The sequence below is a fragment of the Lutra lutra genome, chromosome 1 (genome assembly GCF_902655055.1).
Source record: "Lutra lutra chromosome 1, mLutLut1.2, whole genome shotgun sequence".
Classification (NCBI taxonomy): Eukaryota; Metazoa; Chordata; class Mammalia; order Carnivora; family Mustelidae; genus Lutra; species Lutra lutra.
This window is the reverse complement of record NC_062278.1, coordinates 201,092,702-201,116,639: the sequence shown is the minus strand read 5'-3', so window position 1 is coordinate 201,116,639 and position 23,938 is coordinate 201,092,702. Positions and strand designations below refer to the sequence as shown.

General features: G+C 50.7%; 1 protein-coding gene across 1 annotated transcript in view; it reads left to right on the top strand.

Moving 5' to 3' along the window:
- The window catches only part of CACNA1D (calcium voltage-gated channel subunit alpha1 D), a 299,526-nt gene that overhangs the window by 180,905 nt on the left and 94,683 nt on the right, over window positions 1-23,938 (top strand). Inside the window, 1 exon segment of the mRNA XM_047691769.1 lies at window positions 15,532-15,701. Coding sequence (XP_047547725.1) covers window positions 15,532-15,701 — 170 coding nt within the window.

The following is a 23,938-nucleotide window of genomic DNA, read 5'->3' as shown; positions in this document are numbered from 1 at the left end:
GTTGGTAGGAAACTACCCGAGGCTGAAGAAAGAGCACTGGAATGGATCACGGAGGGTGAGGTTCCGTGCTCACACAGGGCAAGGCACATGGCCTGCTCCCACCAGCCACCCTGGAGAAGCTCCTCATTCCTAGGACGTTGGGTAAAGTGCTCAAAGGACTCGCCCAGTTAATGAGGAATAACTAGGCCTCCATGAGGAAGTGCTCCAGACTGATCCAACAAAACTGAAGCGAGACACACAGGACCAGTGTGATCCAAAAAACTGGATCCCAGAACAAAGCACTAGAATATTTTTAGGAATACAGAATACCGAACACCCACCAAGAGGGAACTTACCATGTCTGGCATTCATTAAATTAAACGTGACCAGGCAGAAAAACATGACCCCTAATAAGATTTGATCAATCAATTGAAACCAACCCAGAACTCACACAGATGCTAGAATTAGCAAAAAGAACATAAAAACATCATTATAACTGTAGTCCATATGTTCACAATGTTAAACAGAGGCATGCAAGGTACCAAAAAATATAGCTTAAAAAAATCAAGATCCCAAGAATCTAATGAAAGACGTACACGACCTCTTCTACACACAATTTTGCTGAAGGAAATTAAAGAAGACCTCAGGAAATAGAGGGATAGATGATCATGGATTGAAAAGCTCAATTTACTAAGATACCAAAGGACAGTATTAAGAGAAGGTGCTTTCTTTTGTAAAGACAGGGAAGGAAGAGAGGGTGGGGCGATGTAAATTTGGTTTGTTGGTGGGAAGCTGGGAATATTCTTGCCTAATTCTTAGTTTCTCTGAAGCAGAAGGCAAGCTTAACTGCTGAGGGGAAGGGGGTAGCTAGCTAGCTGGAGGAGTCGTACGTCTGAAGAGCATGGAGAAGGCTTGGGTGAGTCACTGAGAAGGCTCAGATGAGCTGGGAGGAAGTGATGTGTTGTGCTGAGATCTTACTTGAAGCTGGCGATGAGGGACTTGCTCTGATGTCAGCCTGTCCCAACCATCCCTTCCCCATGGATGGAAGAGCCTTTAGGTTACCAGCAAGAACTTTGCCCAATAGATCACTGACATATTGTGAAATCTAAGTTCAATTAGGAAAGGAGAGACTTAACAGACTGGGAGAAAATGGGTCTAATGGGTCCAATGGGTCAGGCATTTCAGAGAGGTGAAAAAAAAATTGTCTAGAGTGGCAGTGAGGAAGTTGGCTGTTAGGAGGTTATGGTTGGTCAGCATGCAGAAGGCTGGGGTTTATGATGAAGTTAGGGATGGTGAACATTTGGGGTGTGGCAGGGATGGGGCGGCTGAAGCAGCATGGGACGGATGGCTATTTGAAGTCAGTAGGTCAAGGAATTGCAATGCTGAGTGTTGGCAGGAGTCCCCCAGGAGGATGGGAGGAATGGAGAAGGAGGCTGGGAGCCAGGAGTCTTCGTTGAGGAGGTTGGCCCAAGCCGACCCCAAGGAAGTGGAGAAGGCCACATCTTCCACTGATAAACTATCCCTGCAGGAACAGGGTTTTTTTGTGCGATGGACTTCTACAGCAAAATGAAGGAGTGGGTTAATGAAGATGTTAAGAGGAACAGAAAAAAGCAAGCAACTCCACCTTGAGGAGGGATCCGGAAAGACCACAAGGGAAGCAGAGCGGGAAGCTCCAGGGTGACCCAGATTTCCGTCCAAGCAAGGAGGATGGGGGTCCCTTTGAAGCGGTTGAGGGTCCAGGAGCAGGACTTCCAGAGGGCACAGGGAAGGGTTGAAGAGTGAGGGAAAGCCGAGTCAGTGACAAGGAATGTGGGGACAGGGGCCTCGAGGTGAGAGGGACTGGGCATTGCACGTGTTCCTTTGTGCAGGCTTTCGCTGGTCATCAGCAAAGGGAGTGGAGGCTTGGTGGTGAGGTCTCCTGATGGAGGAGGGTCCTCGGCTGACAGCCACCCTGGCCCACTTGGTCTGGCTCATCCGGCCTGAGGTGTGTGCTAGAAGCTTCTCTCCAGAGATGCTCTCCCGAGACCCCCCGGGGTGGTGGTTATTGCAGCCGGTGTGGCTAGCCCAGCTGCAGGTGGAGGACTGAGGGTTATGGGCGGTGGCTCCTCCCGCCAAGGGGATTACCAGTTGCTGCAGTGACTGGTTCCCGCATGTCAGCATGGTGGGGACAGCACAGGTTTGCAGGGGCCTGGTTGTCATGCTGGTGGCCTCTTTCTGCCGACGTGACCTTCCCCGGTGGGCTTCACTTGTCCTGATGGGGGTGGCCTCATCTGCCCTGTCACTTGTCTTGTAGACCTGTCCTCAGAACCAAGGAGAGAAACAGACGGGAAGGGACCTGTGAACCGAACAGACCTTTCCCAACTCAGATGTTTTCAGCGTTGGCCGGACTGTCATCTCCTTGAGACAGACTATCTCTGGGCCTTTGAAATCCTCCTTCTTTGCACTCTGAATGCTCCCTCACCGGCCCTTCTCTCCAGGACGTCCCAGCTTCCCGGGACTGGAGCGGCTCTGGAAGCACTAACCTAATTTCTCTAAGTCTGATTATCCCAAGAGTTGGGTTTGGATTCAGGGATAAAATATTAATCTGTTCAGAACTAGATCATGTCCTGTAAATTCTGCGTTAAACTCAATCTTGGTCTAAGCGGAGTTCTCTGCTGCTGCCCTTGGAGTCTCCAAGCGTTTGCGGCTTCTTGGCTTCTGAGTCTGGGAGGCTTTTGCTCTATCTGAGGAATTGAATTTGGGGGGGCGATGGCCCTGCACCCACCCATGTGTGTGCTGTGCCCTGTGCCCGACCCGGGCTTGGATCCTGTGCGTTTGCTGACAAGCCAGCTGACGGAGGTGTAACCATTGAGGGGCCGCGGGGCCAACTCTGGGGGCCACTTGCGCACTCTTCCTGTCTGGCCCTCGGTCACCTGCGTTTGGGCATCTACGCCGCCCCTAGCAGCATGGCCCAGATGTACAGGGGAGGGCTGGCACGACGGAGGGGGTTCTCCCAAGGAAGCCAAACTCCGGCTGGCCATGGAAGGGAGGGCATTTGCAAGGATGTAAAGAAAGATTCCAGCACATGGCGAGGAACACGGGGCCCAGTGCACACGTGTATTGGGGCCCGGGTGCTCTCTGCCAGCTGGTGTGCAAGGGGTGGGGGGGTCAAGAAAGAAGCCGCTGCACATGAGGAGCCCCATGAAGGAGGCGTGAGTTTTTGTTTCATTGACGGGAGCTGTGGAAGTGTGTGTAAGTCAGGTGACGATGTGGAACCAGGCCTGGAAAGCAAAGATGGGGCCCCGCAGGGTGACATGGAGTGAGGGGGGAGCTAGGAGGTGGCGGGGGGGAGGGAATCTGATGGTGAGGGGGTAAGGGGACAGGCAGTGTGGGGTGGTGGAGATAAACATGAAGGAATCGGTGCAGAAGGCGCTTGGGGGCCTCAGAGGGGAGGCGAGATCTGTGGACTTGGTGGTCAACTCTGGGTAAGGATTGTGTGAGAGAGTTTTCCTTTGTTCTTTGTTAAGAGAGCGGCTAAGACAGACACTCGGCTCCTGGCTATATGCTTTGCACAGTTTACTTCAAGTGCTTTTGCCTCAGCTTTATAGCTAAGGGCAGCGAGGCTCAGAGAGGTTTCACTTTTCTCAAAGTCACACAGCTAGTCAGTCAGGATTCCTAGTAAGCTAGAAATCAAATTCCGAGCTATGTATCTCCGGGGCCCAAGCTACTTCTCCAATCAGTTGGAAGCTCCTTGCGTGTCAGGCGCGGGGACACCTCCTGTGGGACCCTGTCTCCCCCGGCTGGATTCTGTGCTGATACGGCCTGAGCTGCTGTGTTCTTCCTGTTTTACCTGTTTCTTTATCTCCTCCAGATGACTCCCCGAGAGCAGAGTGGACTGGTGGAATATGGAGGCTTCAGAGAAATTGGTTTCTTTTTCCTCTTAAAAGTGCTTGTCACGGCGCATCTGGGCAGGCTCTGTCGGTTGAGTGTCCAGCTCTTGATTTCGGCTCAGGTCACGATCTCAGGGTCGTGAGATCGAGCCCCACACCGGGCTCCCTGCTCAGCAGGGAGTCTGCTTGAGATTCTCTCTCTCCCTCTCGCTCTCCTTCTTCCCCTTCCCACTGGCTTGTGCCATCTGTCTGTCTATCTGTCTGTCTATCTATCATCTATTCTTTAAAAAACAACAACAAAACAAGTGCTAGTGAACAAGTTCCATTCTAGCTCAAGTGGTCTTTTTAGATCCTTTTAGTGGGGATGGATGTCTCTGAATCCCTGAGTGTCGCTTAAAATATGCTCATTCCCTTCGTCTCAACTAAACGTGATGGTCCACAGAGGGCACCCATCCTGCTCTCCAACAAGGAATCTCTCCTGGGAGGGAGAGGCTCCATCTCCTCTGTGAGCCTCTCACCAACAGGTTCACCGCTGACAAGTCCAGTGGATGGGATTGGGCTGAAACTCTTAGCGATCCCAACAGATGGGTTCGGTCCCAGCTTCTCCCCTGGTCCGGTGTTGCTTACCTGCAGTCAGACCCTGCCCGCAGACAGGCACAGGCAGCCGTCACTCCATTCCGGGCAGTTCTAACCAGGCTTGTAACGCAGCAGACGGTGTCAGTGCATAAGTAGGACATGCGTGGGGTTGCTGGTTCCTTCCAACAGGATTATTTGTTAAGGGTTCTGCCACCGTCCAGAGTCAGACTTCAGGTACACATTTTCCTCATTTTTCCTTTAAACACTGGAATCGGAGAAGTCTAGCGTGAGGTTTCTCAAATGACTTCTTAACTAACACATTGCATGCCTGTCATGGCAGCTAACGACGTAGGCTTGACTCATTTGATTGAAGGATGTATTTCATTTGGAGAAAGTGATGAGATGAGAGAGCCCATGTTTTTGAAGAATGCCTCTTAGCACACGTTTTCTAAAAAACAGATGGAAGCAAGGAATCTGTAACTTTTAGTGTGCAACCTGCATGGGAAATTTTCTGCTGGAAGCACTAGAATGTCTTGGTAGCCATGGAAACTTAACTCTGCAGAAAGAGAGAGAGAGAGCAGCTCTTCTGTCCTCTGACAAGGAGATGCAGTCAAAGGAAAGGGTAGTTCATTCTAAGATGCCAGATACACTTTCTTCCTTTTCATGGAGGACTTTTTAAGACTTTGCAGGACACTGGCTGTCTTTGTTTGTGTTTTAATGACAATGGTGGGTACAATTTTAGGTGCTAGAACGTTACATGGCCATTTGTCATCAGATATGCCCAGTCTAGTGCAGGGCCCACAGTCCATGTCTATGAAGTGGTCATTATTAACCTAAGACCTGAGTCTGTAGGGGCACCTGGTGGCCCAGTTGGTTAAGTGTCTGACTCCTGCTTTCGACTCAGGTCGTGATGTCAGAGTTGTGAGCTCAGGTCCCCACACCGGGCTCTGCACCGGGTGTGGAGCTAGCTTAGGATTCTCCCTCTCTTTCTCTAATAAAAAAATTAAAAAATAGAAAATAGAAAAATTGAAAGAAAATAAAAGACCTGAGTCTATAAAAACATTTATTAAAATTTAACCTATTCCTGGGGTGCCCGAGTGGCTCAGTCAGTTAAGCATCTGCCTTCAGCTCAGGTCATGATCCCAGTGTCCTGGGATCGAGTCCCACATTGGGCTCTCTGATCAGTGGAGAACCTGCTTTTCCCTCTGCTGCCCCCTGTGCTTGTGCGCTCTCTCTGACAAATAAATCTTTAAAATAAATAAAAAATAAATTAATTAAATGTAGCCTAGTCTTACCAAGCAATGGCCACCACTTTTGATAAGGAATTGATATACAAAGATAAGACTCACACGGCCCCTTCTTCACAGAGCTTACAGTTTAGTGTTAGAAGAAAATACTAGAGAACAATTGTAGTGCTGTGAATGAAATTCTACACCAGCGAGATTCATCCAGGAGACTCTAAGGACATTAGAGAAATGTGCTTGCAGGCTGACCCAGCACCGTGGGCGAGGATGGGAACGAGCAGTCGAGGCTAACTTAGGGAACACCAACGTACAGCAGTAACACCCCTGTGCTTGGAGGGAATAAAGGAATTGAGGATGGTTGGAGCAGGTCGTTAGAGAGGACCAGGAGAGACAGAGGACCAGATTGATCCTGCATTAGTGGGCTCCGTCCCTCCTGCTCTGGGGGTGGGGGAGGGGAAGCTCCACATGTGCCAGGTACCTGAGGTTAGGTGTGGACATGCCCGCTCAGCTGCGGTTCGCAGCAGATATCCTTGTCATTAAAAGCTGGGGGGAGAAAAGTTAGGAAATACCTACTTTGAAAATAGTGTGTCTTCTCAAAAGATGGAAACTGTTTTCTATTTAGAGCATTTTTTCGGAGACTTTTATGTCCAAAAAGGCAGTCAAAGACATGAAAAAGGGAATGTGGGTTTGATGACATCGCTTAAGACACCCAAACCTGTATGAACAGAAATTAGGAGGCACTCCCTTTTCGGAAAGACTCACTACAGGGGTTATTTCAGGATCAAAGAACGGTCCTAGTGTGGCTGCCTGGAAGTGTGACTATTGGATACTTTCTCCAACCTCTTGCTGTGTAAACAAAGCCCTCCCTTTTCTCTTGTCCCTCTTCCCAGCCAGTGGCTCACTTGCCATCCAAGACCACCACCCCAGATGAGCTCCCCTCCCCTACAGCCCTGTGTCACCTGCAAAGGAGCAGGTCAAGGTGGGGTGCATGACCTTCCCCTGGGACGCTGGCAGGCTCTACTCATGCAAAGACAGCCTCCTGGGGCAAATCCTGGCCTTTTGTGGTTGAGGGAAACTGGAACAAAGCCAATGATTTTGATGAACTTTGAACTGAGCCAGTGCCACTCATTTAAAATATTTTTTAAATTGTGAAATATCACAGGTTGTTGACTTTTTTCCCCTCCCTTCCTTTCTACCCACCCCACCTTCTCTCTCTCCCTTCTTTCTATTCTTTTTTTTTTTTTTTACAGAACACCTCATTTCCTTGAACAGACACTGAACTTGTGTGCTTCCCAAAAAATTAGATTTAAACATAAAAATATGTTTTGAGCCCAACTACTTTTTTATTCTGTTTCATTTCCTTTATGTCTACATAGTGGAAAGAATTAACACCTAAGAAAGACTGGCCTCCACTGATCAAAACCACTGGCTTACTTCTTCTGCTTCCCCACTCTTTTTATGAATGTTGCATGTGAATGTGTGTGTGTGTGTGTGTGTGTGTGTGAGAGAGAGAGAGAGAGAGTGTGTGAATTCCTGAGTCCTCTCTTTCCCTGGAAATCTGAGTCCTAGTAGTTCATATGTGGGCTTTGCTCACTGAAGGCTTTTATGCTTGTTTGTGTTTGTTTTCTCTGTGTGTGTGCGTGCGTGTGTGCATGCCCAAATTTCAAAGCATTCGTCTACATTTTATTTGTGTGGGTCTGGTTAAAACAAATAGCGTTACAACCCAAGAAGGAACCCTATTTCTAAATCAACCCAACTTCCAGTGGCCCATTTACTTTATGGGGCGTTTGAGAAATAACAAATTCCAGAGCCAACTGTGTGGCGGCCATCCCCTGTGACCTACCCTGCCATTTGAATGCAGTGGTTTGCTTCAGGCTAAGTGCTCTCTCCCCCGTTGTGTTGGCTGAGCTGGGGCTCCCAGAGCGCAGGATGTCAGGACCTATAAATCCTGGCACTGTCAGGGTTTAGGGAGCTCTCTGCAGCGTGGGGCATGTGCACAGGGGCTCCTGGGGTGGGAGGAAGCTAGCTTCTTCCAGGCAGAGTGTGTCTTCCTGGAGCAGAGCTTTCTGGGGCGTGTACTATCCCTGGGCTAAGCACGGAGTTGGGGCTCTAGAGGAAAACCAGAATGCGGAGGGTAAGCAGTGCCTTCCATCTTGACCCAGCCCTCTTGATCCTGACCAGTAAGTGTCCTGTCTGCACATCTCCTAAGCAGGGAAGCAGAGGGATAGGGAGTCCTGTGGAAAGAATGCTTAGTTTGGAGTCCAGTTGTCCTGTTTCCTAAGCCTATGGTGCAGGGTCAGTAATGCCACCTTGTTGAGCTTCAACTTTGGTTTTTGTGAGATGGGAGGACAGTCCTTGTCCTCCTGCCTGTCCCGCATCAAGGTAGTGAGGACCTGTGGGACAGTGCACCTAAAGATGCCTGGAGGATCCCAGATAGAAATCCCCATATGTAAGAGGTTTGTTTCTGTTAGTACTAGAACGGGGCCGTGACTTGGCTGATCCTCCTGCAGGAAACTGAGGCAGCACCCCTGCTGCACGAGCGCAGATCCTGCTGGCACTGATGTTGGTTGGCAAGTGGGCCCTGGGCCAGGGTAGTCTCGGATTAGGGCCACTAAAGGCAGCTGTGCATTCAGGCTCTGCCTGTCTCCGAGACTTCCGTGTATGCTTTTCCCTTTTCCTCTCCCCTCTGCAGGGCTTCGCTGGAGCCCGTGTGACTGCCACCTGGGGGTGTAGCTGTACCCTTGCTCCACAGTCAGGACCCCTCCTGGCCATTGCTTCTGACTCCCTTGGCCCTTAGGCTTCTTGATGCCACCAGACGTCTTGGCTGGCTGGACTGAGAGAGGAAGCAGACAGTGAGGAAGGGACCACTTCACAGCAGTCAGGGGTCCAGCTTTCCCTTGGAGCCATAGAGAAGCCCAGGAGGCTTGAGCCACGGTCATGGCTGGACACAGTACGGGGCAGTGTGTTGCAAGTGCTGGCCTGAGTGAGATGGGTGTTGTGTGGGCCTGGGGAAGAGATACGGGTGAGGTCTATACCACAACCCCTGCTCCAGCTTCCCTACCAAGGTGCTAGCCCTCTACCAAAGGCCCCCATCTCCATGGCACCCACTCTAGAAGCTGCTGTCTCCCATGGCTTCCTGTTTCATCTTCGGGGCACTTGGACTATTAGAAGTTTCTGTCTTCTCTTGCTCTGAAATCAGTCTTACTCTGCTTCTGCTCTCTCCCTGGGGCCCACAGGAGGTCCACTTCCTCTTTTCTATGGCAGCCTTCTGGAGACTTATGGACCAGAAAGGGGGCTCTTCTGTGGCGTCTCTTCTCTATCCCCCCTCCTGTCTGGCCTTCCACTGCCCCCTGCCCGTGGGCCTTTCTTTCCTGAACACGTGGGCGTGGAATCTCCCCATGGCAGGAAGTGGGGGCATCGTTTGGCCCTGGAGGAAGGTCCACACTCGCAGAGAAGATGACTCTGGGTGGGGTCAGACCCAGGAGACCAGCATCAGGGGGCAGAGGCCAAAGTGACCGCGGTGTGAGGCTGACTGAGAGTCAGTAATGGCGGTCCCCACAGGCGTTCTTCAGCACCTTCTACAGAAGTTGGAAATTTTGTCAGAGCCATGTTACTTCTGACTCACATTCTTGTTGGTGTTGAATCAACCCTGTCACCCGGTGTTTCCTGAATGCCTTCTGGCTTCAGCACCATTTTCTCCCTATTTTGACCTCATCTTCACATAGAACTCCCGTAGAACAGAGCCGATAAGGAGTCTCTTCTGTCTGACTTCTGGTGGTTCCCCATTGCCTACAGGGAAGCAATCCTGATTCTGAATTTGGGATTTAAGGCTCCTCCTGAGCTGACTCTAAACTGCTTCTTTTACCTCAGCCCTTTGTACTTCTACCCGCTTCTTTCTCTGTTTCTTGGTTGCCTGCGTCGAGGTCCTTGGGAGGGTCTGTTCAGGAGCTCGGTGGGCTTCTCTAACCAATCTCTCTGAGCCTCCGCTTCCTCAGTTTCTATGTAATGAGGGTTGTAACGGTCCCTCCATCACTATTGATCCTCTGCAGTGAGGATGGGGTTGGGGCACTGGGCTGGGCTCCCTCAGGGATATCTTGCTGAGGAGGCCAGCTGGCCTGGGCACACACACGCACCTCTGTGTCTTGGTGTTCACCAAGCAGAGTGCCCTGGGGATTCAGAGGAGGGCAGGACTCTCTGTTGATGGGTGGGGATAACCCGGGGGTAGCCAGGAAACCTGGGTCTTGATAGGTGAGCTGGAATTCAGAGGTGGGAGAAGGCTTCTCAGTTGGACAGAGTTCTGCGGACAGGGGCTCTGAGGGTTGAGGAATTGAGAAGAGCACAGCCAGAATACAAGGTGCTTGTGATAAGGCAGGGAGATAGAGCTGGGGTAACCTGTGGGAGAAGCCTAGGAGGCCTCAAGGGCCAGGCTAAGTGGTTTTTGCCCCTGGAGTGTTGAGGGCAGCAGTAAGGAGTCCCGAGGCTTTCTGAGCAGGACAACATCCAGGATGAAACCTGGGAGCCTGAAGTTGAGGGGGAGGAGAACCCTCATGGACACTCCAGCTACAGCTCCTCCAGCTGCCTCGGCGGGTGAGGTATGTGCAGACTGGCTGGCGTAGACACCTGGTGGTCGTGATGTCCAGCGGGCAGGGAGATTCCTCACTGAGAAATTCCCCCTTACAAAGGACATAGACTAGGAGGAAAGATTATCTAGCAACCAGGATTCTCGAGCAACATGAGGCCTGTAAATGATAAGGGGAAAGGGCAGGCTGATGGTGAAAGCTGGTCCAGATGGTGTGTCTGGGCTGAGACACGCTCATTTCATGCCTCTGGGAGATCTCAGGAATCATGGGCTTTCTCTCCTGATGCATTCTGGCCTCTTAAGGAATGGGGCTCATTTCATGTGCTTTGTATCCAGACTTTCCCACATGCCTACTGGAAGGGGGGGCATCTTGGGAGAGACAGAGGTGTGGAAAGGAAAACATAAGAGATGGACAACATTGTCCGTCTGGGAAGAGCCTACAGTCTAGCTGGGAACCAGAAATGCATACGTGACGTAAATTTGCATTCGGTTACCCTGGTTACATTTTCCCAAAGCTTGAAAATTCTTTCTCTTTGGAAGTAATTTCAAAGTACAGAAAAGTTATAAGAATCAGATTAACGTAGTGAATAATCCATGTACCCTTTACCTGAATTCCCTTATTAATATTTTATCTCATTTGCTTTTGCTTGTTTTTGTACTTTTAAAAAATTTGAGTATAGTTGACACACAGTGTTATGTTAGTTTCAGGCATACAACATAGTGATTTGACAAGTTTATACATTACGCTGTGCTCACCCCAAGCATCGTCACCATCTGTCACTGTACACTGCTCTCACAGTAGCATTGACTCTCTTCTCTGTGCTATACCTTGTATCCCCATGACTTACTCATCCCATAACTGGAAGCTTACATCTCCCACTCCCTTTCACTCATGTTGTCTACCACCCCACTTCTCCTCTCCTCTAGCAATGATCAGTTCATTTGTTTTTTCATTTATCTATTACAAGTGTGGACTGATTTTTTTAAATTTTAATTTCTGTTTCTCATTATTTTGGGGCCCAGACTATCCAGATTTAGCCAGTGTGAGATACTTCCCTGGCTCCTGTGACCTTATGGCATGCTCTTATCATATTTTTGTTTTGCTTTTAATTTTTATTTATTTATTTTTGGTACTTCCTTACTTGTTTCATCCTGTACCTACTCTACTCTGGCCCTTGAATCAGCTGTTTTACCCAAGATTTCTGGTTCCTTTTCATAGAAATGGTATTAGAGACCAAAGTCTGGGTGCCAGATGTGCTCATAACTACTGGGGTGCTTTTGCTTCCATATCCTTTCAACAGAGCTATGAAATAAGTGCATTTATATATACATATACATACACTTATTTACAGATACATAGAAATCATGAATTCCCACCAACACCTCCCATTCTAGTCCATCCTCAGAGGATCCTTTCAGTCTTTCTTTCTTTCATGTTTCTAAGACCCTCTGTCTACAGCGAAAACCTTGACTCCCAACAACATGGACACATTTGCTCATTTGTTGAGTCCTATAATACATCTGAAATGATTTCAGTACTATTTTTGCCCATAGCACTACCAAACACAAAACTCCCTGAAGGAGTTTAGCATTTATTTGCTGTTCTTCCCTCACTTGATCCTATCCAAGGCTGAGAGCAGGCAGTCAAGGGATCCTAAAGTACCTGAGCCAGTTTTGTCTTTCTCTTCAGGATAGCTATGGTATTCGTTTGACATACAATCAGATTCTTTTGTCTCAATTCAATTCCACTTTAGGGGTATTTTCCCTCCATCCCGTCCTTGGTGATTTAATTAAGAAATTATAATTTGTGGAACATTAGCATGGTCCCAAAAGTCAAAACTATAAAATTACACTTAACAGGGTCCCTCCTGTTTTGTCCCCTCCCTTCCATTGGTCCCCATTTTGCATTTTCTGCTTTATCTTTTGGATACACCCTGAAGTGTAATATGCATGTTTTCTTATTACCCCTTTTTTCATACATAAAGGATAAAATACCAGGTGCCTTTTTGTCAAAGCCCTTCTTACATCTTTTTTTTCCTTTGATTGAGTGTATCATAAATAGAATTCTGATCTGGAACCAGTAGGCTTCTGTCACATGCTGAGTTGTTAGGTTTCTAGTCATTTGTAAAAAGTCAGATGGTTTCTACCAATAGCTGTTTAAAGGCAACTTTTGTAGTAGTGACTATTATTCAGTCCCTTAGTAACAAGCTTTGAAAATGACAAGTTCTCATGCAAAATGGAGAACTTTTTTCTTCATCCACTGAGGCTGATGGAAAGTTCAGAGGACTTGGGTGGGATTTTTTTTGGAGTGGGAGGTTTGTCAAGATGGGACTGGGTTATTTCCAACGGGGCAGAGAGTGGTACAGGATTACTGAGGCACTGGCTGGCTCATGGAGGTCACTCTGAGCCTAGGATCCTATGTGTCCTGTGTTTCTCTCAGTTCTGCTGGGATCGTGTAGCTCAGAGCCCACTCAGAGCTGTTGGCAATTTTCCCCCCTTTAGTATTGGAGAAAGCTCCTCCTGTTGCCTTTTTCATGTCCAGATTCAATGTAAATATTCTATTTTTCAGCTTCACATTTGTCCAACACTTTGTGATTTCCACAGTATTGTCTTACTTAATCTCTGTGAAACAGTAGACCAGGTCTTATGTCTGTTTGCAGCTGAGAAAAACGAAACTCAGAAGAGACCAGTGACAGATCTGGGACTAGAATCCAGGTCTTCCACCAGAGAGCCCAGTGTGGTCTACAGGTCCATCACAGGGACCCCCTCCATGCTCCCCCCGCCTCTTTCCTCCCAGCCTGTCTCTGAGCCACCAGGAGGAGATTCATGCTTGCAAATCTCTGTTCCTTCTAATCAGCAAAGCTTGCCTGCCTGCTGAGTATTAGGCCATTCAGAAACTGCTTCAATCGGTTCTGAGTGCTCACATGAACAACTTTGTCACTTGAAGTTGTGTGATAGTGACTGTTATTTAAAACAAATGGGCCATAAGCCAGGGTTTTGTTCTCAGAAATTGTACCCATACTAGGATTTTACCAGTGCATGTGTTACCATGTCTCAGCAACCAAGAATGGGCAACAGTGGTACCGCTTGTTAGCGTTCTCTCTTTCTTTTTCTTTCTTTTTAAATTTCTAATGCAAAGAAAGCAAAACAAAAAACAAAAACTTCATAAAATATTTTAAAGCAAAATTCTCTTTTGTAAAGCCCTTGGGTTTTCAGGTAACTCTCTTACTATCTTCGTAATCTTTTTCAAGAACTCAGATGAACTATGGATCTTGGAATAAGAATACCCTGTTTTTATCATAACCATGTAAATTTCATACTCCAAGTTCAAAATCAAAACACAGAGATTTGGGCTTAGATACTTCTGGTGAACAATTGAAATGAGGCCCACATAGTTGCTTTTTACGATGCATTTAAGAAAACAGATGGCATGATGCATTTTCATGTTGACACATGAACCTCCAGGGCCTCCACTACATCCTTCAGGGATGTCATTATGGATCGGGTGTGACTTTTTTTAAAACTCAAATTAATTTGGTGAACCTACCCAGAGCCGAGTCATCGTGTCCTTGGGAAGCCCAGCAGGCCTGGCAGGCCCTCATCCTCCTGAGGATGTGGTTTGCCTGAGCAGCAACACCCTGCCTCTCCTACAGGAGATGGACAGGGATTCTCCCTGGAGGAAAGGGCCCTGGGTGAGGAGTGCAGAAAACATCTCTGAGTCTTTGGTTCACCCTGCAAACCCCCTGAGGTCATATCCTCTACAGGCCAGGCCCAGGACGCCTTGTAGCCCTGCCTCCCCCACTTCCCAGAGGGGGCAGGTGGGGATGGATCAGCCCTCACACAGCCAACGACAGCTTCTGGGGCATCCAAAATGTGGGTGATTGGGGAGCGATGAGTGTCGTCCTTTTTCACTGGGCAGAGGGTGGCACCTTGGTGAGGGTTTTAGTTTCTTATCTGAAGTATCAGCATCCCTGGGCTTTCAAGTATCTGTTCAGCACTTTGACAGACCAAAGTGGAGAGGGAGAGAGAAGAGAGAGAAGAGGGGTTGGGCTTATGTAAGCAGATAATTTCCCCCTTTGTTCATTGGGTTAGCTGGGTTGGGTTGGGTTGCATTGTGTTGGGTTGTGTTGGGTTGGATCGAGTTGGGTTGAGTTAAAGAAGTCCCTGATAGGGAGATGTGCCATCTTTGGACTAGAAGGAAGGCAGAAGGAGGACAGATGTAACCTCTGTTAGAATCCAGGGCTGTGTGTGCGGAAGCTGTGCTGTTATCTCATCTGCTTCCTTAGCAGTTTTTTAATCGTACTTAGGAAATCCATAACTCATGTAGCTTGGCTCCTGTAGCTATTCCCGGTCGGAAATGCAGATGGTTCCTTGGATGTGAAAATTGGGTAATCACCCACCTGACTCCCAGGCTTGCCTGAGCAAATGGGGGATTCTGTATGTACGTGTAGATGGAGGATTGCAGACACCAAAGGTGGAGTAAACAGCAAGCAGTTGGGAATGTGTACATGTTCTGCCAAAGCCTTTCCAGGACAGGTGTTCCCATAAATGGGCAACAAATTGTATTGCCTCTTCATCTCCTACGGGGAAGACTTTTGGGAAAAGATCATGGCAAGGAAGCGGGGTTAGGGATGACAGTAGTGCTTCCTCGGTGTTCTGTTCTCTGTGTGGGGAGGGAGAACGGGGCTGTGAGGTGGGTCTGTCCCAACCCTGTCCACTGCTCTGGCGGGAAGTTGCCGGTGCTGCTAGAGGCACCTGCTCCCCCTCCTGGCTCTCAGTTTGGACTTGAGGGTCAGGAATGCTGTGTTTGGCTATAGGTATTGAAGAAGCCCTACACCTGGTGTGTGCCCTCTCTGACCACAGCCTAGCCCTCCCGGGTCCTTGCTCTTTGACATGTGATGCCCGCCCTCCGAGGAGGCTCTGGGGGAGGTGGGACATGTCTGAGTCCAGGCTGCTGGTGGGGGAGGGTGGGAGTCAGCAAGCCTGCCACGATAGTATGTGGCGTTTTGGGCCTGGGCTCCTTGGGATCTTGGGGATTGTTGGTTTTCTAAGGGACAGCGCATGTGTGTTGGTGTGGTCTCTGCAGCTCTGACAGCCACGGTCTTGCTTAGGAAGACACTGTGCTATGTCCTGTCCACGTGTGTGGCCTCTGTTGCTGTGCTCGCGTGGCCGTACTCAGCGCTGTGTGTCCTGCCACAAGCCTGTTGTGTGGCAGGGCAGATGGCTCACGGTCCAGGTCCCCGAGGATGTCCTGACGTGTGCTTGTTCTCTCTGCCACCCTCAGAGAATTCTCAAAGGAGCGAGAGAAGGCTAAAGCCCGGGGAGATTTCCAGAAGCTCCGGGAGAAGCAGCAGCTGGAGGAGGATCTAAAGGGCTACTTGGACTGGATCACCCAAGCCGAAGACATTGATCCTGAGAATGAGGAGGAAGGAGGAGAGGAAAGCAAACGAAACAGTATGTAACCCCTTCTTACTCCTGACCAGAGCGCTCAGGGGTGATTCAGGTGCCCGCCGGGCAGAGCTGTTGCTCCCCCTTGACCCGGCCTGAGAAACAGGCGCCCTCCTCTCAGCGGCCCGGTTCCTTCCGCCCGCCCGTCAGAGGGGACCCGGGCATTTACACCAGCTCTGAGACTCCGCCCGAGGTTTGGGACTCAGATTTGTGCCCGGTCATGGGGTCCGCCGCAATCGCTTGTCGGGAAATCGGAGACCCCCTTCTGTGGGGGCACCAGCCATGGTAGGACTCACGGTGACCCCACGGCACGGGAGCTGCAGCTCCTTCCCTGTGGGGTGAGCCATGTTCCTAGATGAGAACTTGAAGAGCAGGGTCCCTCTCCGTCCTCATGCTGCCTGGAGTGGCTCGTACCTGGGCTCCACACGCGAAGCGAGGAGCTTAGCCCGTTGTTAGCTGGGAAGAAACCGGCTCAGCCGTCCGGGCAGGGCGAGGACGCATGTGAGTTGGCGTGGCTAATTGGAGCCTGCTCCCCTCGTAGCCCACCATGGCACCAGGCCTCTCGGGCACATTCCGCAGTGGGAAGGCCTGGTGCCCAGCAACCCCTGGAGTTCATTACCATCATCAACCAAGGTGTCTCTTTTACCACCTACTTTCCCCCAAAGAGGAGCTCACATTCTTCCTGGGCTATCTGTGCTTCAGGTAAAAGCAGAAATCAAAATTCAATAGTAGATTTGACTGAGAGGCTTGTGGTTTGTTTCTAATCCAGAATAGTTCATTGTGAGGATGGAAAAGTTGTGTCAAAGACGCGTGTCCCTTGAGAGGCCTGGGGAACCAAGGTGGGCCCCACCTCCTGGAAGATGGCGGAGCGAGCTCCCCTAGGGCAGGGCCCCTGAGGCGTCATGCGATCTCTCCTTCATCCAGCAAGGAGGGCGCTGGTTGCCAGGGGCGCTCCTGAGGTGGATGGGATGTGGTTTGTTCCTTCTGGGGATGGTTAGGCCTATGCATGCTGAGATGCTGCCCAGGGGGACAGAGATGCAGGTCGGGAGGGGTGACATCTGTGTGCCCAGTGCTGAGGGGCTGAGGGCCGACTGTGGGGCTCCAGCGGGGAGCTGTGGGGCATTGGCCCCGAGCCTGGAAGGATGGAGGAGCCCGAGGTCGGTCAGTGTCAGGAGAAACCTTCTGAAACACGGCAGAGGTGTGAGGAGGGACCGGGGGGAGGTTCATTCATTCGGCTGGTTGGGGAGACGGGGCAGGGAGGCTGGGCGGGTGAGGCCAGTGTGTGCGTCCTCTGTAGACAGCGGATCACACAAGTGAAGGCCGAGAGGCCCACGGGTGACTGAGGTGGCCTTTGGTTGCTTCTAGCTGAGGACTCCGGGTCTGTGCTCCCATTGGGAATGTGAGTTTCCTGTTCTCACAGCTGCAAATGATGGACTCAGTCCTGTGGGCTCCTGGGGGGCCAGCATAGGGCAGACAGACTCCTCCTCTCCTCTCCCTGCTGCTTCCCAGGGTCACTGGTGCTGCTCCCTTGAGGAAGAGACGGGAGACACAGTGCCTGAGCATCAGGAAGCTGCTGGAGGATTTCTAGAGCAGCCTTTGTGTGCTGACTTTGAGATGGGAGTTCATGCAGGGGTATTCCTTCCAGTTCCAAACTGGGGGTGTCCTCTGGGTCAGTGGGTGTAAGAAGGGTGTCTGTGTCTTCAGGGCATTTGAGTCCGAATCCCAATGGGCTTCTTGCGGCTTCCGCGCCTACCATATGGCCGGCAACAGGCTGTTCTTGGAGCAGGAGGGATGCCTACCCCACTGTCTCCCTGCTCGTTTCCAGACCGCAGCTTGGGCGCTGACCTTGGTTTCCGGGGGTGGGGGTGGGGTGTGTGGGGGGGTGTCTGCCAGCCACGTCCTCCCTCTCCCAGTGTAGCATGTCGTGTGTCAGCCAGCACAAGTACTGGTCCTTCTCCTGAGCACGCCCCCTTCCTTTACCAGTGGAGCTGTGGCTGATGGGTTGCTGGGTGAGCTTTCAGGCGGTGTCTTTTCACCCCTTCAGTGCCCCGGCTTTGGAAATGGACGGGGGCCCTGTTCATGCCGCTAGCATCAGGTGTGGTGAGACTGTGCTTGTGCCTGGGGTTTGAGGAGTAGGCATTTTCTGTGGGCTCGAGGCAATGTCTTCTGATAGTCCCCAGAGCTCTCGCTCACTTTGTCTTGGCCCAGTACTTCCGGTGCTGCCAGCATGTGTGAAGGACCTGGCCACATTGTGACAAAACTCTGTGCCTCTGCCTTTGGAGACCTGGCTGTAGAGGGAAGATGGAGAAGCTGGGCCTTAGTGTAAGATGGGGACAAGCTGGCCCTGTGATCAGGGGGCCAGCAGTCTGCTGTGGGAGTCCTGAAGGGCACAACAAAGCAACGACGGGCACATCATTGCAAGGGCACAAGGATGCAAGGGGAGGCTCCCTGGAGGAGGTGGCGTTCCTGCTGAACTCCAGGGAGCTGCTGCCTGCGGCTTCCAAAGGCACGGGGGAGAGGGGAGCACTTCTTAGGCTGGAGAAATGGCATAAGCGAGGTACAGAAGGTGATCAGTGTTGCAAGCCCTGAAGCGCTTTGCTCAGTAGTATAATCAAGAAAGAAACAACGACCCTTTGAAAGTTGTCAATCCTCAGACTTCACTTTGTAACCAGGACTCCTCACCCGGTAACGCCGCACCACGTCCCTGTGGTTTGTGCTGGGCACGGTGCTGTGTGGCTCAGCCTGGGAACCAGCTGGATGTTCGATCCTGAAGAGCACATGCTTCTGTGGGTACCCTTGTCCTTTACCAGGCTCCTTGGGCCAGGTGCTACACTTTCCTGGACAGTGAGGCTCTGATCTCCTGAACCACCAGATTCCCAGGACATGGGTGATGAGGGTCTGAAAGGAAGTCCTAGATCTCAGGCTGTGGGAACCAGGCAGGGAGTTAACTGACCGATGATGAGAGCCCCAGGTCTCCTCCCGATGAGGATGGGCCTCCTCGAATATACTCCTGGCAGCTCAGACCTTTTGGCCAAGGAGAGCTGTCTTCTTCTTCCTGTCCATCTTCTTCCTGTCACAGCAAGAAACCCGAGGGGGACAGAGGATTTCCATAAGGCCTGCATCATCCCCTCACCAGCTGACAGTGGTTGGTTCACTGCCCGCACATGCCAGGCCTGGTCTCTGCCACCTGGTAGTAAGCAGTGCTGCGTGGGCAGGGCCATTGCCAACGTGCTTCCCGGGTGTGTAAGAGCCAGGCCCACACTCTTAACATCCCAACCCTGCTCCCGTATTTTTTGGGGGAGACAGGATTGGGGCACTCCTGGGCGTCCTGGCTTTATCCATGCTGCCTCGGGATGCTTTCGCCACTGACTGCCCTTTCCAGCTGGGTCCTGGATGGGATTGGGACAGGTTCCTTCCAGGCATGGGGGAGTTAGGTGACAGTGTGACAGGAAGCCGTTGCTATAGCCAAGCCTCAGGCTGTACAAGCAAAGGCGGGACCTCAGGAAACATGAATTGCAGATGTCATGAGCCTTTGGAGGTGGGGCTAGATAGCGTGTGGGTGTCCCTTCTCTGGAACTGGCTGCCATTGAGTTTTGTGACTCGGAATTTGGACTTGAGTGATAGGCAAACGATCCGATGTCTCTGAGCCCCCATTTCCCTGACTGCAAGAAGGTTAAAAAGATACTTGCCCACAGGTTGTCTTGAGGATTAAAGTTTGATTCGTGGCAGGAGTACTTGGTACTGATGCCGCTATCAGACTACAGGATAACTTGACCTAAACACAGCAATTCTCGCAGATCCTACTAGACCTCTAACCAACCTCAGGCTAAGGACCCCTTTTAGGACCACATCCCTGTACTTTCCTGTTCAGGGACTGTGAGGTTCTAAGTATTGATGGAAAAGAAACCTGTTGACCGGTTGGTCATGTTGAAGGTAGCGAGGCACAGCTTTCTGGCTCAACGTCCGTTGGCGGTTTGTCTGTGCTTGCTGTCGGAGAGCAGATGCCAAATCCAGGGCTTGGGCATGCGTACATCTCATCTCTTCTCTCTGATCTGCTAAATGTCACTGTCTGCCCCTGCGGTACCCACCTCTGGCTGTACAAGACAGTCACCTGGGGAACGCGGACATCCTGGTGCCGTAACCCTCCCCCATCCCGACGAAGACTGGTCTGTGTGCGGTGGGACCCAGGCATGGCCTGATCTATTGCTTCCTGGAGGTTCCCGCGTGAAGCCGGGGTTGGGAACCCCTGAATGATATCACACCGAATATCACACTGTTGCAGGCCTCCACTGGAAGGAAGACAGAAGGAGAGGCAGTCGGCGCCGTAACTGTGCTGTCTGCTGGCTACCGTGGCTGGTAGCTCTAGCTTTGTGCATTCGTGGAATATGGAAAACGTCCATTCTGTAAATTTGCTGTTAGGAAGCTGGTGTTACATGGTTAATTAAATGGACAAAATTCCCTTGGAAGTTAGTTCCTAAGCATTTGGGACATTTTCAAGGATAATTTATTTAACTTTTTGCTGAGCCTCAAGTTTCTTAAGAAACCCTGCCAAATCTCAAAGTGATTTTTTAGACGTATGCAGCTGCTTCTCTGTTAACAATGGCGTTTTTCTAGGGCCATTAAAATCTGGAAGCCTAAAATTCTATTTTAAACTCTTCTCATTGTCAGTGATTAGTCTTTTTTTTTTTTTTTAAGAAAAAAAAAAAAGGCATTAAAAATAATGAAATCGTTTTAAAGGGAGCTCATTCTAAAATTCTGGCCAGAAAAGCAGGGCCATTTCGCTGTGGGAACTATTAATGTTCAATGATCTCTGTAAGAGGGTATACATACTGCCCACAAGGAGGTCTCTTCCTCAGAGGTCCCAGAGGCTGCCCCACCCCGCCGGTTAGGACCCTGCCCCTCCCCCACCATGTGTCCATACTCCAGGTTGCCACAGCCGGTCACCTCCCTTCCCCGTGCACCACTTGTGTGCCTTTTACTGAGATGTTTGATTTGGGGGTGGGCAGGAAACCAGGTATGGTATAGCTGTTTGGAAGACGACTTATCAAACTGCTTTCATCACAGTTAAACCAGCTCAGAGCGCAAATTCAGAATGCAAGACAGCCCTCTGACCACTGTAAATTTAGCAAACAGCAGCACTTAGAGTGGCACGCTTCAGGAGGGTTGCCCTGTTTCTGGAGGTGGATGGGAGTGCCTCTAACCAGGAGAGCTGATGGAGGTGGGCCCAGCGCTGCAGCCGCCTGGGAGACACCCCCCTCCCCCACTGGGCTCGTGGTACAGGGAGCAGATGCCCACCTTAGGTAGGTCTCCTAAGAGCTGGCAGGAGACGGGCTCAGGGGTGGTCGCCCCGGCATGGACATGAGGTGAAGACCCTCCAGCCAGGTTTGTAGACCCCAAATCAGGCTGTGTGTGCTTAGTTTTAATATATTTTAATTGCAAAAATAATATTTGCTTATTGCCAAGAATTCATATATCAAAGTGTATAAAGGATAAGAGAATGAGACTGGGCCATTGGGGGCCTGTTCTTTGCGACCTCACCTGTGCACGTGGGAACGTATGTGCTTTCACAGGCAGCCTGCATACGTGTCCCCATCCTAAGATCATCGAGCTTGGGGGGCGCAGCCACTTGCCTTTCTCACTGAACCATGTGCCACAGACTGCGAGCTCCTGGAGGTAGGAACAGGGTCTGTTTCTGTTCTCCACTGTGTGGCGGGCACCTAGTGTGGTCCAGTGAGTCTGCGTTTCACGAAAGAAAACGGAATAAGAATGCCTCATTTATCAGGGCCTTCCTGTGTATTAGACACTGTTCTAAGGGTCAGGGGTGTATGTGAATCCATTATTCCTCCCAGGGCTCTGGGCGGCAAGCACTTGACAGATGATGGGGAAATTGAAACACAGAGGGGTTAAATAGCTTCCCAGGGTCCCACGCCTGTCACGTGGCCAACTGGGGTTTGAATGCAGGTTTCGCTCGTCTGCAGATGAGCCACCATTAATCCCCACAAATGTGTGCACCTGGGTCTGCACACACATGGTCCCAGTCTTGTGGGAGAAAGTGCCAGAAAGGGATTTGCTGGGTCAGAGAGGATGCCCGTTTTAGAAATGTGTCCTGCCATTGGTACCCATTTACATTCCCACCCATCATGCTTGTGAGTGCCCATGTCCTGTGTCCTTACCCACATGGCATTCCTTCTGCTTCCCCTCTTGCCCATGAAGCTCCTTTCCCTGAGCACGGAGCCCCACCCCGAAGATCAGCCCACCGGCTAATCTCGTGATATCCTATCCCAGAGCCAGAGGGAGCTGGAGACCCTAGAATCATTCTTCTTGTGACCTAGTGGCCACAGGGCCATTGTATGTGTTGTACCTTGCCAGCACCTGTGTTACTATATTTACTGTTTACCACTTCCTAAGGTAAGCAGATTAGCACAAGCAGGTAACCTGTCTGTGTTCATCCAGTTGGGATGTGGCAGGGCTGAGATCAGACCTGGTTTGTCCAAGTCCAGAGCCCACCTTGTAAACTCCCACATGTCCTTCCCACATAGCGGTACCAGCCAGACTGCCCCAGCTGGTCAGCACCCGGGACTCCTGGCCGTGGCTGAATGCCTTCTCCCGAACGCCGTTCTTGGTGGGGTGGCCAAACCCTGGGAAGCCTTGTCTCTGGTGGTGTGGTTGGTTGGCTGGTTGGTTGGTTATTTGGGACAGGTACCCTCGCTGCAGAAAGCACTCCTCCCCTCCACTGCTCAGACCCTGATCTATAGATGTCCAAGTAGGAGGACGCTTGAGGTTTCACGTATCAGAGCGGGTGGCTACAGCCGCCTCTCTGGGCCTAGGGCCCTGTTTGCGTTGCTCTTGCTGCCCTCTACCGAGTCATAATGACATTGCCTGTGTTCCACCTGAAGGAGTCACGGTGGCCGACCTGCTAAAAGAGGATAAGAAGAAAAGGAAGTTTTGCTGCTTTCGCCAACACAGGGCTAAAGATCACGGTAAATGACCGGGGGTGAATTCCAGTTGGGAGACTCCTCTCCCAAGGCTTCTGGAGCCTTCTCCTTGCACATAGGCCTGGTGTGATGTGCATGTGTGTGCTGGTGTGGTGTGTTTGTCAGACGCCTATGTTTTAACCACTTGATTCCTCTGAACTTTGGTCGTGTTATTTTCTTCTTGTCTTTACCCCAACTGTGTGGTTTTGCCAAGACAGCATTGCAGTTTCCTTTTTGTTTGAACTATACCTTTTAAAGAAGCAGCTGAACCCACTCAGAACATTTATTTAATTCAGCATGAATATTCTTAGACTGGAAGACAGACTTCTTAAACACTTTTCCCCAATGATGCTTTTTCATCTAAACTGTTTAGAAATTCCAGTGTTGTTATTCCAGTGTTGTTAATTCCAGTGATTGATTGTGATTTTCCAGGTTACATTTTTCACAGGGTCTGCTGGTTTTTCACCCTCGGGCTGGTTTCCCCGGGACATACTAGAGCTCGTAGTGCCAGTTTCAAGAATGAAGTTAAAAATAGACTTCAACACATTCCTTAGTCTTCCTCCAAGCTCCAGAGCCATTGGTACAAATGCTTTATTGAAACAAAATACATAGTATGTGAGATGAGATGAAGAGGATGGGGAGTCAGCCCAGGGATCAGACCCCCAAGCAGGAGGGCTGGGTGAGAGGGCAGCAGGGCACACCTGGCTCCCTCCAGCCAGCCCGCTGAGGGAAGTTCCCTCATGATCTCGAGATTTGAAGCTGAGGTTCTTGTGGATTTCTACAGTTATTAAATACGTGTCTGAGTGGTCAAAAAAAAAAAATAGACTTCAAGGATGAAGGGCGGGGACGGGGGTGGGGGGGCACTTGCCTTTGTGAGCGGGGAGGAGGAGAGGGCTAGTGTGGGGGCACCGTTCGTTTTCGAGCTCTGCTGTAAAATGAATGCTACACGCAGACCCTCGCTGGAAGCCCTGGGGTCCGCGTCAGGACCATCCGCGTGCAGGGTGGTTAAGGCAGACGGCTGGGGTCCTGTCCTTGCCAGGCCACCACTGTAGCCTTACAGCGGTGTAGCCCCCTGCCCGTGCACACTGTATGGTTTACCGGGTTGCTGCCTCCAAGGTCGGCCCTGGTCAGACCACTCTGGAGGAAGAGTCTCTTTGGCTGTAAATAGGGCCACAAAGCCAGCAGCCAAGGGAACAGAGGGGACACCCGGCACTGTTTTCTTGGTAGTAGCCTCTGCTACTACCAAGTAGGACACTTGGGGTTTTGCAT